At 42.2% G+C, this 20,000-nt stretch overlaps 1 protein-coding gene and 1 long non-coding RNA gene across 3 annotated transcripts in view; one reads left to right on the forward strand and one right to left on the reverse strand.

Annotated features, from left to right (window-relative positions):
• LOC138975505 (uncharacterized) overlaps nt 1-20,000 on the reverse strand; it is a 168,588-nt gene that overhangs the window by 62,493 nt on the left and 86,095 nt on the right. The gene's annotated exons all lie outside the window — the stretch shown is intronic.
• LOC138975485 (uncharacterized transporter YutK-like) overlaps nt 1-20,000 on the forward strand; it is a 32,497-nt gene that overhangs the window by 90 nt on the left and 12,407 nt on the right. For both annotated transcript variants that reach the window (XM_070348185.1, XM_070348184.1), the window contains exons 1-9: nt 1-143; nt 1,165-1,439; nt 2,811-2,983; nt 5,178-5,319; nt 7,399-7,590; nt 7,989-8,150; nt 14,038-14,163; nt 14,526-14,680; nt 16,087-16,255. The exon at nt 1-143 is cut by the window's left edge. In XM_070348185.1, coding sequence (XP_070204286.1) covers nt 56-143; nt 1,165-1,439; nt 2,811-2,983; nt 5,178-5,319; nt 7,399-7,590; nt 7,989-8,150; nt 14,038-14,163; nt 14,526-14,680; nt 16,087-16,255 — 1,482 coding nt within the window. In that variant the 5' untranslated portion in view covers nt 1-55. The remainder of the gene's footprint in view (nt 144-1,164; nt 1,440-2,810; nt 2,984-5,177; nt 5,320-7,398; nt 7,591-7,988; nt 8,151-14,037; nt 14,164-14,525; nt 14,681-16,086; nt 16,256-20,000) is intronic.

Here is a 20,000-nt window from a genome sequence, read left to right on the forward strand (position 1 = left end):
CGAGCTGGAAAAAGTCCCTACACCATATTAAGACCGTTGGACAGACTATCACAACATGTCGGCAAAACGTGAAACTGACAACGTGGAATTGACGCATGTTGTTATGACTATAAGTGACAGCACTCCTGGCAGGATATCAGATGGTAAGTTTCTTTTTTAAAACGCTTACTCTTTAAAGGGATGATTTTTATCATGATAAGCATCATGACAAGGTCATGAATAGAGATGGATGACATTTAAACACAAGAAAATTGGTTGATTAAAATCAACAGGGGTCGAAGCTGTGTAACAATAAAAGAGACTCCATCATAATTGTATTTGGGTTACAAAACTTACATGTGTTGTAGAGTATTTGAAACGGCGTAATTACTGAATATACACCGGTACGTCTGTGGTTAAAAGATAAGATTTGGATCAGCCATTGGCTGTTCGATTGTGATGCGTGATTCTGGACGTTGTGATCGGTTGTAGGCCTATTGGCGCTATTATGTGCTGTTTGGTACGGTACGGTTTGAGATTGTTGGCAGATGTAAGCAGAACTGTGACTGACTCAGCGCAGGTAGAATTTGATAGATGATCGAAGAATGTGCTTCGTACCGTTGGTTTAAAACAATGTTTCATTCATGTATTACATATGTTACTAAAGTTTACATTGGCGTGAAGTGAAAACAACAACAAACCTACAGCTTGTGGCGGTGTCTTCAACACAAACTTACTATCATAGCTAGGAACATGGCAGACAGTCAAGTACTTACACAATGTGCAAAAACGGTCAGTCATTTTAACACAAGATGTCACCCAAATTTAGAAGGGAAAAAAACACAACGCCAACACCTGTAGCTGCATGCACTTTCATACATAAATGTCTCCAAACCAGACGTCTGATTCAAACAGTGCTTTCTCTAAAGTGAAACTTAGGCCGTTTTCATCAAAATGAGTCCACAATTCGTGTTGTGTTCGGTTCCAGTTGTCTTAAAAACAGCCATATGTTCCAGCGTTCACAAGTCATTTTAACTATGCAGATCATTCCCTCGCGTAAAATATCATTGATGTGAAGTAATGGTTGGCAAGGGTGGTGGAATATTGAGGAATCTTCGTTTCGTACCCAATCCGTAAATTTCTCCCACCTGTTGAATACCCGTAAAATAATGTTAATTTCTACAGAAGACAACTGCGCAGCTCATCGTCCTGACCAGAGTAATTGCCAACATTCCCAGCACCAGGACCATCCACACCATCGAATCGCCACAGACAATATTCACGGTGCCGAGGACGGATGCGAAAACGAAATAAAACACGAGCATGCTCAGTTGTTTGGAGCCACGCCGAATGAGGAGACTGATGGTCACTCAAGTGGAACTGACCGTGGTTTGTTGGTCCGGAGACTCATCTACATTGTCCTTATCTGCGCCTACTTTGTCTACCTGACCCTTGCGCTGGTGAGTGTGCTTTGAAACCCGAATCAGGGTGTTTGTTTTTTTATCAGGGTCCTGGTACGTGGTTTGCATGTTGTTTACAGTGAAATCATCACGGTGTCATCATCATCAGTAGTGAGGGATGTTGCAAGGATCTATTTTCTAATGCACATTTGTCGAAAGGGCCAAAGAGGTTATAGGCAGGAAGCGGTCATGGCATGTCGGCATCACTTCTGACAGCATACGCTTGTACAGTCAGGCAATGTCGGTATTCTGTCAGCGTATAGTCATGCGACGTCGGTATTCTGACAGCGTATAGTCATGCGACGTCGGTATTCTGACAGCGTACAGTCAGGCAATGTCAGTATTCTGACAGCGTATAGTCAGGCAATGTCGGTATTCTGACAGCGTATAGTCATGCGACGTCGGTATTCTCACACCATACATGCCACGTCAGCATTCTGGCAGCGTACAGTCATGCAATGTCGGCAATCTTGCAGCGTACAATCATGCAATGTCGGCAATCTGGCAGCGTACAATCATGCAATGTCGGCAATCTTGCAGCGTACAATCATGCAATGTCGGCAATCTGGCAGCGTACAATCATGCAATGTCGGCATTCTGGCAGCGTACAATCATGCAATGTAGGCAATCTTGCAGCGTACAGTCAGTCATGCAATGTCGGCAATCTGGCAGCGTACAATCATGCAATGTCGGCATTCTGGCAGCGTACAATCATGCAATGTCGGCATTCTGGCAGCGTACAATCATGCAATGTCGGCAATCTGGCAGCGTACAATCATGCAATGTCGGCAATCTGGCAGCGTACAATCATGCAATGTCGGCATTCTGGCAGCGTACAATCATGCAATGTCGGCAATCTTGCAGCGTACAGTCATGCAATGTCGGCATTCTGGCAGCGTACAATCATGCGACGTCCGTATTCTGACAGCAAACATGCGACGTCGGCATTCTGACAGCGTACAATCATGCAATGTCGGTATTCTGACAGCAAACATACGACGTCGGCACCATACAGTCTTGCACTGTCGGCAGTCTGGCAGCGTACGTTCGTACAGGCATGCAGTGTCGATATTCTGACACCACACATATGACGTCGGCATTCTGGTAGCGTACAGTCATGCGACATTGGCATTCTGTCAGCGTGCATGACATTGTGACGTGTGCATTCTGTTAGCTGACAATTATGTGACGTCGGCATTCTGTCAGCTTGCAATCATGATTGTGATGTCGGCTTACATTCATGTGACGCGTGCATTCCGTCATTGCACAATCGTGTAACGTCGGCATTATGCCAGCGTACATCATGAGAAATGTGCATTCTGTCCAACTACTGTGTACGTTATTTTGTTGAAAATGGATTCTTTATTACAGACATGGAACTTGTACCAAGCAGTGCCGGTGCTGTGCATAACCCTGCTGGTGGTTTCTCACTTTACTTGGCGTCATCTCTCCAGTACTGACGTCATCCAAGACATACGTCACAAAATCACAAACTGTGCACAGACTGCCGCCTTGGGGTGCCTGGGACGAAGAGTGATCAGATTGTAACTAACCTTAATTTATCTCAGATTTAAAGATAGCAAAAGATGTAAGGAGAAAGAGGTTGATGTATTTAAAGAAATGAAGTATGTTTTACAGATTGTTTGAACGAGAAGACGGCCGATCAAAATGAAGGCTTTTTCACGCATGCACACACGCCAAGAAAGCCCAGCAATATCTTAAGTACCGTTTTTTATACACCGAAACAAAACCCAAAACCTACAGGAAATTCAACTGCAAGAGTGTATTCCAGCAATCACAAACACGCAATGACAAAAATCGTAATTATATGTAAAGAGTGTAGGGCACGCGTCGGTTATCGGCCATTTTCATTTTTTAAACCGTGAAAAGACCGAATATTCTCCCTGTGCTTTTGTCCGGTTACCCGTACAATTTATAACAAATTGACAAGTTGAATGTACTGAGAAAAACAACAACAGATACACTGCTAACGTTCCAAAATTCAGAATAAAATACAAGAATTGTAGGTTATTGGAACGTCTAATTATTGACAAAACAAAATCCAAACAAGTCGCGTAAAGCGAAATTACTATATTTAGTCAAGCTGTGGAACTCACAGAATGAAATTGAACGTAGTCCGCCGCTAGTGCAAAAGGCAGTGAAAGTGACGTTCCTGTTTGGCGCGGTAGCGGTTGCGCTGTGCTTCATAGCACGCTTTACTGAGGGCCCCAAAGGGTTTAAAATCGTGATCGTGATTGGCGTTTTTTGACCTTTCTGTGACCGTGATTGCCGAAATTTCCATTTCTGTGATCGTGATGGGACTTTGCCCGTGATCCGTGATGACAAAAAAATCAAGTCTCGTGATCGTGATCGTCATTTGTTTTCGTGATCGTGATGGGCATTATTGCAAAGCATTTTATTTTCAACGTACATTTTTTCAGTTGTATCACTCTATGAGCCTCTATTCGTCAAGGTGTTTGTGATCGTGAAAACAAAAATCAAGGTAACTGTGATCGTGAAAGCTAAAATTTCCCTTCCCGTGATCGTGATGATACCCCCCCTTTGGGGCCCTCTTTACTGTACCTCTCTTCGTTTTAACTTTCTGAGCGTGTTTTTAATTCAAACATATCATATCTATATGTTTTTGGAATCAGGAACCGACAAGGAATAAGATGAAAGTGTTTTGAAATTGATTTGGGAAATTTAATTTTGATCATAATTTTTAATTTTTTTAATTTTCAGAGCTAGTTTTTAATCCAAATATAACATATTTATATGTTTTTGGAATCAGACAATGATGGAGAATAAGATGAACGTAAATTTGGATCGTTTTATAAAATAAATACTATTTTTAGAATTTTCAGATTTTTAATGACCAAAGTCATTAATTAATTTTTAAGCCACCAAGCTGAAATGCAATACCAAAGTCCAGCCTTTGTCGAAGATAGCTTGGCCAAAATTTCAATCAATATGATTGAAAAATGAGGGTGTGACAGTGCCGCCTCAACTTTTACAAAAAGCCGGATATGACGTCATCAAAGACATTTATCGAAAAAAAAACCATTCCGGGGATATCATACCCAGGAACTCTCATGTCAAATTTCATAAAGATTGGTCCAGTAGTTTACTCTGAATCGCTCTACACACACACACGCACACACACACATACACACACACATACACCACGACCCTCATTTCGATTCCCCCTCGATGTTAAAATATTTAGTCAAAACTTGACTAAATATAAAAACAAGAAAGGTAGGTTGTTGGAACGTTTGTTATTGACAAAACAATAGATATTTAACAGAAATAAATAACAATACACACAATGTATTGTTTTGTCAATAACAAACGTTCCAACAACCTATCTTTCTTGTTTTTTGGATTTTGAATTTTGGAACGTTGGCAGTCTCTTTGTTTTTGGATTTATTGACAAAACAAGTTTTTTGTAACTGTTTGTTTTGTCAATAATTAAACATTTTCCAATAACCTACAGTTCTAGTTTTTTTTTATATTTTGAATGTACTGAGGCACCGACATAATTCGAAACTGTCCCACTGATGTTTTGTTTTGTTGGAAAACAATTATGTTGAGTCTAGATTATGTCTGAATTTCTGCATGGTTGATTAGTCGAGGAACCTATCTCTGTTGGTTTTGACATAATCCCCGTACGATAGATCGGACTAACAAACTCTCTCTGTTGGTTCTCTGTACACCCTGCATTGATTTGCCTTCCAGATCATGTTATGGGGTAGCAGCGGCGGCCATGTTGATTTACAGTGTTGTCATCAACATCCGGTCTCCGGAAAACCTGATTTCATTGGCTGGTGTTGTGACTCTGCTTCTCTTCTCCTGGCTCATTTCTCATGACAGAACCAAGGTACGTGAGTATGGTAGGCATACGTAATAATGAGTTGTAACTTAACAAAAAAAAGTACTTGTTTATTTATCAGATTTGTTCCCAATAATGTGTGTGTGTGTGTGTGTGTGTGTGTGTTTGTGTGTGTGTGTGTGTGTGTGTGTGTGTGTGTGTGTGTGTGTGTGTGCAAGAGAGGGAGTCTGTGTGTGTGTGTGTGTGTGTGTGTGTGTGTGCAAGAGAGGGAGTCTGTGTGTGTGTGTGTGTGTGTTTGTGTGTGTGTGTGTGTGTGTGTGTGTGTGCAAGAGAAGGAGTCTGTGTGTGTGTGTGTGTGTGTGTGTGTGTGTGTGTGTGTGTGTGTGTGTGCAAGAGAAGGAGTCTCTGTGTGTGTGTGTGTGTGGTTGCTCTATTCATGTATTACTATTAGTGTGAGAAGGGGAAGGTCTGCGACTAAAGAGATGTGGTTCTCTGGCCAGTAGTTAAAACCACAGGAGCTTGTATCAAATCGCCGGTCGATCATTATCTACAGTCCACTACTACGACATACTACTACTATATAGATAATGATTGACCGGCGATTTGATACAAGCTCCTGTGGTTAAAACGTCAACCACGACGCCTAATCAGTCATGTACTAAGTGTTCAAAACCAACGTCTGGGCGTTAATTGTCCACGAGAAGACCTTTGGAAGTTGGCAACCTCCAACCTCATATTCAGATGCCTTCCGAACTTCTCCTTGGCGATTTGAAATCCAATTCAAACACTTCCTAATTATGGGCATTATACAAGTCATTTAATTAGAAGTGGGCTCTTGGACTGGAAACTCACGTTTCAGTGTTTTCTCCCTCAGATTTAAAATCGCCTCACAACGTCACTCCCAAATACATCCAGTGCACGCTGGTTAAGCTGTTCAAATATCGACAGTTTTCTAACGATTTGGAGACGACAAAACTTTTCAAGAACACGTTCAAGGCCTCCTGTCCCAAGCCGCTTGAAAGTCGCTGAACACTTCATAAGGCCGTTCACATGTCGACAATTTCCAAGCAAGCGCACTAACAAATATCGTTTTTAAGAGAATACAAATCAGTTGCAAGACGTTCGATGTTAACGAGATCAGAATGTTCCATACGCTGATACCAGGGGCCTTTCCTTAAAGGCATATGTACTCGATGACTATGCACGCTAATTGCTTTACCAACAGCTGGAGACATGCTAAATTAAGTTCCCTGTAAAATATTGTGGTCTAGGACCCCTTCAATGTTGAGATATGTTAATTTTCATTTTGATCTGGATCGTCCTATTTATAGATTTGGCAACACATGTAACGTTGATGCAAGGGAGCTAACACCGCGGCTTTGTTGACATCCTCACTTTTTCAGAGGCTAGAACAAGCTGTAATGCATGTATTATGGTCCGCGCATGGTGACATATCGTCATTATAATTATGGTCTTATGGTGCGTTTGACATCGATTATGGGCAAACTACACTTTGTAAACACGGGAGCGCGTACATATGCCTTTAACTGGGCGAAGTCGACTACGCGAAGTTTGCAAAGCGAAGCTTGACGCACGAAGCTTGACGCACGAAGCTTTAGCACTGATGTTTTGGTAGAAACACTTCGCGAAGTCGACTTCGGGCTCTAAGGACCGCCTTTACGAAAAGAACAGATGTTTAACAAAAAACTGGCACTTCTACTTGTGCATCTCCACTCACGTCCGAAGTCGAAGTTGAGGTTCTCGTTCCGATTTGAACAAGAAATTCCTCTGATAGGAAAAACACCCCCGTCAAGGGAAATAACCTTCTCAGTTGGTGGCAGTGAGAATGGTTATTTCCCTTTGACCAACGGGGGTGTCCGTCTATAAGTCGTTGTATAATTTTAATCCACCAATAACTCCCTAACCGTGTGTTTGACTGGTCCCAATTTTTGTAAGGACCGTCTCAGGAATGTATAGAACCTGCATGTTCACCAAGTTTGGTGACGATCGGTCCGTTCATTCTTGAGATCTATATGCGAACACAAACAAACAAATACCACCACAAACACATCGAGTGAAACCAATACACACCCCTATACCGGGGGTGTAAATATTATTTTGCCACAGATTTGTCTACGTCCGGTGGTTTGGGGTCTCGGTGCGCAGTTGTGTCTCGGCGTACTGGTGCTGAAGACAACGACAGGTGGCGCTGTGTTGCGATGGCTTGGCCACCAGGTGGAGTTGTTCCTTAACAACGTCACTGCCGGTGTGTCCTTCGTGTTCGGGGAGAAGTATGAAGACTTCCTGTTTGCTTTTAAGGTTGGTGGTCATTGGCCTCAGTGTTTCTCAAAGTTGTGTGTGTGTGTGTGTGTGTGTGTGTGTGTGTGTGTGTGTGTGTGTGTGTGTGTGTGTGTGTGTGTGTGTGTGTATTGACCTTAAAGGTGTGTACAACTAATTTAACCCTTGGATTGATCAAACAAATATAATGTGTCGGAATTGTGTTATAGGGATGGCATTTAAAACATCCTCACTTAGCCTATGATGTGCAAAGACAGTTTGACACTTTTAGCCCACGTTTCCCGAATCATTTTTCTGTCCCCTAAACCGGGCTGCCCGTCGAGGGCTTCACACACATTCTTTCTTGTTAATGTATGCATATTTTTTGGTCTGCATTGAGTGCATAAATCCTCTTTGCGCATGCGTGTGCACGTGGACAGTTGATGCCCACAGTGCTGTTCGTGAGCTCCGTGATGTCGGTGCTGTACTACATCGGGGTCATGCACGTCATCATCAACACATTCGCCGTTGTCCTGCGCGTTTCCATGGGAACCACGGCCCCTGAAACAATCAGCACCGCCGCAAGCATCTTTCTGGGGCAGGTGAGGTCTTTTTTATTTTTTAAAGCTCATTTTCGTGAATGTAAATTTACATTAAGTTTGAACATAAAACTGGAATGTCCTATTGCGCGTGTGTTTTAGGCCCATCATGTCTGTCTCCGTTATAACCTTGTCCTGGAAGACCCCGGTCAGTAAAATTAATCGATCAATCAACGAATCAATCAATCAATCAGTCAATCAACCAATCAATCAATCAATCAATCAATCAATCAATCAATCAATCAATCAATCGATCAATCAACCAATCAATCAATCAATCAGTCAATCAATTAACCAACCAACCAGTTAACCGCTCCACTACCAAGGTAGCCAGGCAGCCAGTTATCAGCCAGTTGCTGCAGGGGCGGACGAGGGGGGGGGGGGGGGCACAGGGGGCACGTGCCCCCCCCCCGGCCCCGAAAAAAAAGAAAAAAAGAAGAAGAAACAAGTCGCGTAAGGCGAAAATACAACATTTAGTCAAGTAGCTGTCGAACTCACAGAATGAAACTGAACGCAATGCAAAGCAGCAAGACCGTATACTCGTAGCATCGTCAGTCACCCGCTCACGGCAAAGACAGTGAAATTGACAAGAAGAGCGGTGAGAAGGATAGCACGCTTTTCTGTACCTCTCTTTGTTTTAACTTTCTGAGCGTGTTTTTAATCCAAACATATCATATCTATATGTTTTTGGAATCAGGAACCGACAAGGAATAAGATGAAAGTGTTTTTAAATTGATTTCGAAAATTTAATTTTCATATTAATTTGTATATGTTTAATTTTCAGAGCGTGTTTTTAATCCAAATATAACATATTTATATGTTTTTGGAATCAGCAAATGATGGAGAATAAGATGAATGTAAATTTGGATCGTTTTTAAAAAAAATATTTTTTTTACAATTTTCAGATTTTTAATGACCAAAGTCATTAATTAATTTTTAAGCCACCAAGCTGAAATGCAATACCGAAGTCCGGGCTTCGTCGAACATTACTTGACCAAAATTTCAACCAATTTGGTTGAAAAATGAGGGCGTGACAGTGCCGCCTCAACTTTCACGAAAAGCCGGATATGACGTCATCAAAGACATTTATGAAAAAAATGAAAAAAACGTATGGGGATATCATACCCAGGAACTCTCATGTCAAATTTCATAAAGATCGGTCCAGTAGTTTGGTGTGAATCGCTCTACACACACACAGACAGACATACACACACACACACACACACACACACACACACACAGACACACAGACACACACACACACACACACGCACATACACCACGACCCTCGTCTCGATTCCCCCTCTATATTAAAACATTTAGTCAAAACTTGACTAAATGTAAAAACAAGATTTTTCTATGCTGATTCTATGACCATTTCTAAGTTCAAATGGTACCAGATGGCACCATTTTGCTTCTTTGGGCAAAAAACATTCCCGGGGGAGCATGCCCCCGGACCCCCCTAGCAAATTCGGGCGCTTCGCGCCCATCACATTCACTTTCGATTCAAAGTGCCCCCCCCCCCCCTTACAAAGCAACTGATCCGCCCCTGTGCTGTCCAGGGTAAAATTACGATTTTAGCCCATTTAAAATTGTCACGGTTTCAGTGACACGAGTGGGAAAGGAACTCTTTGTGGGGCGCCTTTCCCAAATTGCAATGCAATGCTGGCTGCCGCATTGCGGAACAGTTTTGTTGACGATCACGAAATTCACGAGGAAATTGCCGGCGTGAAATCCGTGCGGGAAAATGGGGTGATTTTTCGCTCACTGTTAAATCACGTGTTCCGGGCGCAGGGCATGCTATATCTGCGTATGGTAGGCGACCAGTGATTGGTCAGGGAGATCACCTGTTCTAGGACAGGCGATTGCTGATTGGTCAGGGAGATCCCATGGTCTTTCTTTCCCTTCTTCCTTGCTTTCTTTTTTTACACGTGCTTTACAGACGACCGGTCTGGGTTTCCGTTGACTAAGATTTGGAGGATTCCAACGCGTTGCAAGACCGGTTTAGGTCTACCAACGCGCTTCTGATGTTAGTGCAATACACAGAAGGCTCAGGACGGAGGGATTTGGCTACATATTTTCGCTGACGAGCGGGAGCCAAATATTCAAGCGGTTTGCTTGGGAGAGCTACGTTTTACAAGCTGTTGAGGTAATTAGCCGTTACTTTACTTTCTTTATTTGGTGTTTAACGTCGTTTTCAACCACGAAGGTTATATCGCGACGGGGAAAGGGGGGGGAGATGGGATAGAGCCACTTGTTAATTGTTTCTTGTTCACAAAAGCACTAATAAAAAAATTGCTCCAGGGGCTTGCAACGTAGTACAACCTTACTGGGAGAATACAAGTTTCCAGTACAAAGAACGTGACATTTCTTACATACTGCTTGACTAAAATCTTTACAAAAATTGACTATACTCTATACAAGAAACACTTAAGTTAACAAGGGTAAAAGGAGAAACAGAATCCGTTAGTCGCCTCTTACGACATGCTGGGGAGCATCGGGTAAATTCTTCCCCCTAACCCGCGGGGGGAAAGCCGTTACTTTACGCTGGTGACCGGTCAGCCGTTACTTTACGCTGGTGACCGGTCAATGTCTGTGAAATGTAAACTCTGTTTTGTTTCTCCATGATAGCGTATAACTTGCTCATTATAACGCTACTGAATTGTTATCTGTATATGGTTTTTGCAGATATGGAGAGGAGGAGAAAATGTCTTGAGTTGTTATTAAAAGTCTATTCTTGCAGGTACCACGTGCTCGCTGAAGGGGGAAGTTAGATATGTTTAAAGGTGGAAAAGGGGGGGATTGTTGCCATGGTCACTGCACCAATTGCTCTGTTTCAGCTTGCTGCCTTGTTGCTGCCTTGTTGCTACCCGGTTTCTACCCGGTTGCTACCCGGTTGATACCTGGTTGCTGGAGACTTGCTGGAGACGGGCTACACTTTGGCTACACTCTTGCTGTACGGGGGTTGCTGTTCTACGGCAGTTGCTGGTGTTGCTGCGACTTTCACCTGTATGCACCACTGCGCCACTGCGTTTCATCGAATGGACCCTGGCTACACTGAGAGTTGTGTGCACCCATGCGTAAACGCCCCCCACCTTGTCATCTTTCTAACCCTTTATGAAGAACTTTAAGTTGTGACAACGTGGAGTGTTAACGCCTGTACAGGTTAAGACTTTTTACAGAGCAGCTATGTGTTTTGCAATTACACGGTTCAGTGTGTTCTTATTATTTCAGAAACTTTAACTGACTTTTTGTCAGTTGTCTTTGTTTTGTTTGACGACTTGGTCGTAAAAACACTTTTGGCTTCACGTGAAGAGGGAGGTGGAGAGTTAGTGTATATAAACAGACGTTTAGAACTTATACTTTTATTGATTCTAACTTTTGTGTGTGACTGCGAGAGTGGATCGTGGTGTGGTTAGTCAGTTTGCAGTAATTGATCGTTTTAGGTCATTCATTTGACTTATAAAACGTGACAAAAATGGACTCTTTTCGTCGGAAACACTTTCTTTCGTCTTCCCCCTTTCCATGACATGGTGATTTTTACATTTAGTCAAGTTTTGACTAAATGTTTTAACATAGAGGGGGAATCGAGACGAGGGTCGTGGTGTATGTGTGTGTCTGTGTGTGTGTGTGTGCGCGTGTGTGTGTGTGTGTGTGTGTGTGTGTGTGTGTGTGTGTGTGTGTAGAGCGATTCGGAGTAAACTACTGGACCGATCTTTATGAAATTTTACATGAGAGTGTCTGGGTATGATATCCCCAGACGTTGTTTTTTTTATATAAATGTCTTTGATGACGTCATATCCGGCTTTTTGTAAAAGTTGAGGCGGCACTGACACACCCTCATTTTTCAATCAAATTGATTGACATTTTTGTAAAGCAATCTTCGACGAAGATCGGACTTTGGTATTGCATTTAAGCTTGGTGGCTTAAAAATTAATTAATGACTTTGGTCATTAAAAATCTCAAAATTGTAATTTTTTTATTTTTTATATAAAACGATCTAAATTTACGTTAATCTTATTCTTCATCATTTTCTGATTCCAAAAACATATAAATATGTTATATTCAAATTAAAAACAAGCTCTGAAAATTAAAAATATAACAATTATGATTAAAACAAAATTTCCGAAATCGATTTTAAACAATTTCATCTTATTTCTTGCCGGTTCCTGATTCCAAAAACATATAGATATGATATGTTTGGATTAAAAATACGCTCAGAAAGTTAAAACGAAGAGAGGTACAAAAAAAATGGAAAGTTAATTTCAATAATTTAAAAACAGATTTGATGACCTTTTCTAGAAATAGAATGCCTGAAACCCTTCCTCTTGTATTTGATGGAACAATTTTGAGAGAAAACCACGTTCACAAACATCTTGGTGTACTGATTCAGAGCGACTGCAAATGGGAATCACATGTTCAGTCAATTATATCTAAAGTACGTGTTCTTCTCTCATGTTTTCGGTCCTATAAGTATCGCCTTAGCCGAAAGGCACTTGAACTTATGTATAAATCTTTTATTATTCCCCATTTTGATTTTTCTGACGTCATTTGGGATAATTGTTCTGACAGATTAGCTACTTTATTAGAAAACTTGCATCTTGATGCCATAAGAACCATTATAGGTGCAGTTCGTGGCACGAGTCACCAAAAATGGTACGATGAATCAGGATTTACAACACTGAAGGAGAGGCGAAAAAGACACAAATTGATTTTGTATTTAAAATTAGTTAATGCACGCGTGCCACCATACTTACTAGAACGTCTGCCTCCTCTCGTTGCTTCTGTGAACCCTTACCATAGACGAAGACCACTTGACAGACTCTCCACTCTCGAACTGAATTGTATAAATTGTATTCATTTTTTCTGTCTTCGACTTCCCTGTGGAATGAGCTTCCAGATACTGTAAAACAACTTGATTCTATTGGGTTATTTAAAAAAACGTATTAGTTTTGATGATTCTGTTGTTCCCTCGTATAGATACACATCTGATCGAAAATCAGAAATTATCCATTGCAGACTGAGATTGAGGATCAGCAATCTAAATAGTGATCTATTTGACAGACATTTAATTCCCGACCCGTCATGCACTTGTGGTTATCCTGTTGAAAATGCGGAGCACTATATTTTTCATTGCCCCTTATCTCTTCAAATACGTGAAGTCACCTTGTCAACACTGCCCAACTATGATTTGCTAACCGCTGATGATTTTCTGTATGGCAATAGAGACAAGTCAGACAGCGAAAATGCATTGATATTTGACCAGTTATTCAGGTTTATCTTATTAAGCAAACGTTTTGAATAATGAATGCATTTATCTCATCCATGTTCGAAACGACCATGTGCAGTACTGTTTACATTTCCTTGTTCTGGTAGTATTCTATTTTCAACCATGTGGAAGTCATTGTATGCGTGTGTGTGCGAGTGAGTGTGCGAGCGCGTGTGAGTACTGTTGTTAGTTTAGCATTGTTTTTGTGTTTTTTTCCCTTTTATTGTTACATGTTTTTTTACCATAATTTACCATTATTATTTTGACATTATTTCAAACTAGTTATATTAAAATCGTCCGCCAAATTTCATTTGCGTTTAAGAGTACGCTCATAAGCCTAGCTGGTTGTGCTCCATGTTCCTAATTTCATGTATGCGGCAATAGTACCAATGAAATTTATTGAATAAACTTGTTTAAACCAGGTACAGAAAAGCGTGCTATGCAGCACAGCGAAACCACTACCGCGCTAAACAGGCTCGTCAGTTTCACTGCGTTTTGCACGAGCGGCGGACTACGGTCATTGTGAAAAAATGCAGTGCGTTCAGTTTCATTCTGTGAGTTACACAGCTTGACTAAATGTAGTAATTTCGCCTTACGCGACTTGTCATAAACTGGTTTCAGCCTGAGGCGTCATTCTCCATCAGACCCTATCTGAAGACGATGACCAACTCTGAGCTACACGCCATCATGACTGCTGGCTTTGCGTCAGTCTCGGTCGATCTCTTTGGCCTCTTTGTCAACTACGGGGTACGGTGTAGATTTCACTCTTAAATATCCTTTCCATCTTTCTCGTTCCTGTGTGAGTGTGTATATATATATATGTGTGTGCGTGTGTGTGTGTGTGTGTGTGTGTGTCCGCCCGCCCTTCCGCGCATGTTTTTGACACTGTGTGTGTGTATGTTTGTGTGTGTGTTCGGTAAGAGACAGAGAGAGAGGGTTGCCGCGAGTTAGCTTTCTTTTTATCCTCTGATTTACCGTGTCTGTGTTTGGTTTTGTCAGAATGTTATTCCGAGTCTCCCATCAAAAGATTTCAACTTCTTTTGTGTGTGTCTGTGAAAGCATTTCATCTACTTTTTGTGTTAACTGAATTTTTGCATTTCTTCGTGCAGATCTCGTCAGCTCATATTCTTACTGCTGTACTGATGTCTGCGCCAGCAGGGTTAGCGGTATCCAAGATCGTTTATCCACAGTCTCGATCAACTGTTTCCTCGGAGGAGGCAAAGGAGGAGGAGGAGGAGAAAGATGAGTTGAAAGGCAAAGAAGAGTACGTCTTTATATTGAAAACTGTCACGAAGGTTTGACGACTTTTTATTGAAAACCTTTTGCCGAGAGTTTTGACAACCTTAACTCAACAGTACGTTTTGACAATAGCTTTAACCTGCCAATCACTGAGCTCATAATGAGTTGCCATGTAATTTGGTACACACAACTAAAAATCATAATGTCAATGTTTTGGGTCAACTTTCTTGTAGTGTGCGTATTTACACCCCCGGTATAGGGGTGTGTATAGGTTTCGCTCGATTTGTTTGTTTGTTTGTTTGTGTTCGCATATAGATCTCAAGAATGAACGGACCGATCGTCACCAAACTTGGTGAACAGGTTCTATACATCCCTGAGACGGTCCTTACAAAAATTGGGACCAGTCAAACACACGGTTAGGGAGTTATTGGTGGATTAAGATTAAGATTAGGATTCGGTCGATGTGTTTGTTTGTGTTCGCATATAGATCTCAAGAATGAACGGACCGATCGTCACCAAACTTGGTGAACAGGTTCTATACATTCCTGAGACGGTCCTTACAAAAATTGGGACCAGTCAAACACATGGTTAGGGAGTTATTGGTGGATTAAGATTCTACAAGGACTTATAGAGGGAGATATTAATGGTCAAAGGAAAATAACCTCAGTTGGTGGCAGTGAGAATGGTTATTTCCCTTTGACCAACGGGGGTGTTTTTCCTACCTCGGAGGAATTTCTTGTTTTCCTTGCGACAGGCGTGTCCCCTGTTTTTAGCAAACTACATTTTTGTGGTGCACTACCTATGTTTTTAAAAAAACAATTACAACAATTACTCAAAGGCCAAACGTTCTCTTTATTTGAACGAATGGAAACTTTAAAAACATTCTTCTGTTGTGTAGGCTTAGAAAATCATTGTAAGGGGCTCACATTTATGTAACTTCAGCATGACCGACGACGCACTGCAGATTATCCCAGCCCGCTACACTTTGCATGAAAAGAAAACAGGCCAAGTACTCGTCATAATCCCTATCGCGGCATCAATAATATGCAGTGCGTCGTCTGTGCCGCTGAAACTGTGCAGGTATATTCTGCCCATAAGAAGAATGAAAATCAACAACAGGTGGTTTAAATAAAAACCCAGTTTGCGCCGTAGTAGTGATTTTACCAGATCAGGCTTTCTGGTCAATCTTCAGATATTTTTCAGAAAATCCAGAAAGCAGAGGAAACAGTTACTCAACAAAATAATTGAAAGCATTCATCTCCATACGCACGCACGCACGCACGCACACGCACACACACCATGTTCACACGGGTAGACTGACACACACAAACACACACACACACACACAATTAGAAACACACACTCTTCATCATTCAACCTCTCCCCCCAAAAAAAACCCAACTCTTACTGAATAAATTTCAATTGTTTCAGTGGTCCGCAGAATGTGATAGACGCGGCAGCCAGGGGCGCTCAGGACGCAGTGCCTATAGTGCTGGCAGTGGGGGCAACTCTCATCGCCTTCCTCTCCATTCTGCAGTTTCTCAACGCCGCGCTTACCTACCTTGGATCGCTCGTTCACATTGAAAACCTTACAATGGAGGTGAGTGTAGAAATTCGGTCTACGTTGAAGACCAAAATTCGACCACCCAACCAACCCACCATAAACTCAAACAACAAAAGTATTTGATACACAGACGCACAAGCTCACAGAGAGGCACACAGACACGGACTATATTATGTGCAAGGTGGAGGGAAGGTGTTTCAGTTTACAACCGTTTTCTGGACAACTGGTGAGTGCGTGCACCTCACAGATTGAGACCTCCTACATTCGTGTGTGTGTGTGTGTGTGTGTGTGTGTGTGTGTGTGTGTGTGTGTGTGTGTGTGTGTGTGCTCATTGTGTGTGTGTGTGTTTGTGTGTGTGTCAGTGTGCAGTGTGTGCTCATCATTTGAATGTGTGTGAGTGTGTGCGAGTGTGCGTGACTGAGCGCGTGCATACGTGTGTGTGTCCGTGCGTACAAGTCTGTCTGTGTCAGTGTGTGTTGAACAAACTTGACCCTTTTATAGTTGAAGCTGCTGCGTCAGCAGTTTTCTCCTCGCTGTTTGTTTTTCATTCTCCACGTGTGGAAGCGGCAATCTCAGCATCCAAACCTCCAGAGGAAGAAGTGCTTTCCTCTCTCGTTGACATGGGATGACTTCGGTACAAGCCCTGATAATAAGATGTCTATATCAAAACCTCAGAGTTTACCCCAAAATCAATCGAAACCTCTTTTTGCCATCTAAACAGCGAAAGAAGGAACAAAACGCTACTTTTTTCTGTCTTCTTAATACTCTCGGGCCAACCGCAAATTCCCACTCTAACCCCATTCCCACCGTCACTGCCACTCACGTACAGGCTCTGACCACAAAAAGGTCAAGTTCAAGGCCATACTAATTAACGAGAGAAAGCCTCGGAAAGAAAGAGAGAGAGAGAGAGAGAGAGAGAGAGAGAGAGAGAGAGAGAGAGAGAGAGAGAGAGAGAGAGAGAGAGAGAGAGAGAGAGAGAAAAAAGTGAGAGACTGACGGAGTGAGAGAGAGATTAAGAGTGAGAGTAAGAGAGAGAGAGAGAGAGAGAGAGAGAGAGAGAGAGAGAGAGAGAGAGAGAGAGAGTCAGTCATTGTTTTGCCACCTCACCAACTTCGGTAGAAATGTTCTTGCAGCTAGTATTTAGATTTGACAATAATATTGTTGCAAATGAATAACACTTTTCTTGCCAAATGCTATGTCTTTGTCACAACCATTTCACACAAATGCACATGCATACTGGACAGATGCATACACACACAGCACACAAGTATGTTCATCGTACGCATGCGTACTTGACTTCAATCGGCGCACAACTAAAACTTCTCGTTCAACTACACGGCTACTTTTTAAGTGTAAAATATGATTTGAAACAAAATCAGTAACTGTTGATATCCTTCATGCGTGAGAGAGACCACTCATGACATAACAATATCGTTCAAACCACATGTGTGTATATCATGTAAATGAGGTGGTGTCAAACTAGTCTGACAGGGACATGCTTTTCCATTGCTTATGATGCCAAAGTCACCGAGACAACTGAACGTCATTAATGAAACACTTTTGCTCCTGCTATTTCCCCTGGAAGAATTTTTAGAACTTACACGTCACGCTATACTTTCTAGAGTGACGTTTCTTTGCTTTGACTGTGAACTCGAAGGTTGCACAAGGCTTTGGAAGAGATCGAGGTTGCAAAAGAAGCGTCTTCAATTTGGACGCCTCGACTGCGGGACGTTTTGAGTAAAATACACGTAAGAACAGTATCGTCACGCTCATAAGATAATTGCCTGTCATTTTTTGATGTTTTGAGAAAAACGCAAAAAACCTTCTTTGGTTTTTGAACAATCTGCCTCCCTCATTTTATATATAAGTTGCAAACTGCCTTATCTCGAGCTATGAGAGCAGGATAAACGTGAGACAAAAGAGCTGACAGCAACATTTTTAAATCAGCAAAACTGCATAAAAACCCAAAAAGAGCTTTTGAATACCGTCACATTCTCAAAACAAGTCTTCGTGTATCATAAAGAAAGAAACAAGATCGGCAGTTTTGCTTACGTTACCGTGGCAATGGTTTCCGATGGTCTGAGAGTTTGTACTCTCTAACACATGATAGATACCCTTCCAGTAGCTTCCCCTGTAGTTTCACTACAGAAATGCCTAACACTGAGAGGTATTTTTCTTATGAGCGTGACGCAGGGCCGGACCAAGTTCGTTTGAGGGGGGGGGGGGGGGGGTTCCAACTGAAGGCAGGGGTCCAAAGTCCACATTTTTTTTTCTCTGAGAGGTACATTGGATGGCCAGAGGGGGGGGGGGGGTTCCGGAACCCCAAACCCCCCCCCCCCCCCCAGATCCGGTCCTGTGACGGTATGTACAATAAACAGAATACTACATGGCTTGATAATGCTGCGTCGCTCACAAGAAATAACGGTTTTATGTGTGACGAAAAAAAGAACAGGGCCGGAGTACGATGATAAATACAAGACTTCTTTTACAACCATTTGAAAAATACATACATCGCCCGTGGCTGCCCGCATAACGAAATCGTATTTCTCGTGTTTTGAACTTGCCAGTGTTACAGCACAGAGCAGAGTCTGTCCCGCACTTCCGCTTTGTGTACATCACGTGGCCACCCAAATATCCGCACAACGCAACATTTTCACGAGAAAAACACGTTTATTTGTTTGCTTTGTCTTTATAACACATTTCTATCTACATTTACCACTACAACACCAAATTGTTTACTTTATTTTGCAAGTGAATCGTTATCATACAAAATAACGTTAGCACGAGACGAAGAAAGGGAAGACACTCATGCACATTTTCTCAGAGCGCGTCTGCTTCTCCGACTGTTTCGATCGAATCTTGTAATATCTATTTTTGGGGAAACCTCCCGAAGCAATGCAGTCTCAGCGGCTTCCACCTGTAACATAATCGTTTTTATTTGGAATGTGACGTCCTGTACTTTGTCAGGTCACACCTATCTCGAAAACTAAGCGTCGCACAGAACAAGCGCCCCTCCATTATGAGGTGTCGTACCAGATTCACAGTGGTTGCTCTTTCAAATATTGAAAAGCTCGCTTTCGCTCGCAGTTCAATATTTAAAAAAGCAACTCGTGTAAATCTGGTTTGTTTGTTTGCTTAACGCCCAGCCGACCACGAAGGGCCATAGTCAGGGCGGTGTGTAAATCTGGTACGACACAGCAAGCCATGTAGTATTCTCTATTAATGTGTCAAAACGGCATTTGAAAGTGTGTGTGGCTGTGTGTGTGTCTGTGCGTGTGAGTGTGAGTATGTGAGTGTGTGTGACGGTGTGTGCATGTATGTGTTCTGTGTGTGTGTGTGTGTTTACCCTGAAACTCAAGACGTCTGCAGAAGCACAAATCGCTCTACAACCCCTTCTCCTCTCTCTCTCTCTCTCTCTCTCTCTCTCTCTCTCTCTCTCTCTCTCTCTCTCTCAGGGTCCCCCCTCTCTCTCTTTTAAAAGAGTCAGTCTTCACCGTACTCTTCTTTACTTCCTGTTTGAAACAAGAGCAGACACATTGCAGCACGTACGCCCGAGTTACAATGACGTGGTATGCACAGTGTAGTAACTGTGACCTTGAGAGAGGACAACCACGCAAAAATCGTTTGACAAATTTCACCAGTTCACATTCCTACAACGAAAGTGCTCGGGTCCGACACTAGTCTTCTGCAGACATGAAGAAGGCCAATTAAAAAGACACCGAAGCCTGGTAATATTGGACAAATAGGGGTAATGAAAAAGGCAAAGAGACGCGTGCATTCA

This window comes from Littorina saxatilis, linkage group LG9 (genome assembly GCF_037325665.1).
Source record: "Littorina saxatilis isolate snail1 linkage group LG9, US_GU_Lsax_2.0, whole genome shotgun sequence".
Lineage (NCBI taxonomy): Eukaryota > Metazoa > Mollusca > Gastropoda > Littorinimorpha > Littorinidae > Littorina > Littorina saxatilis.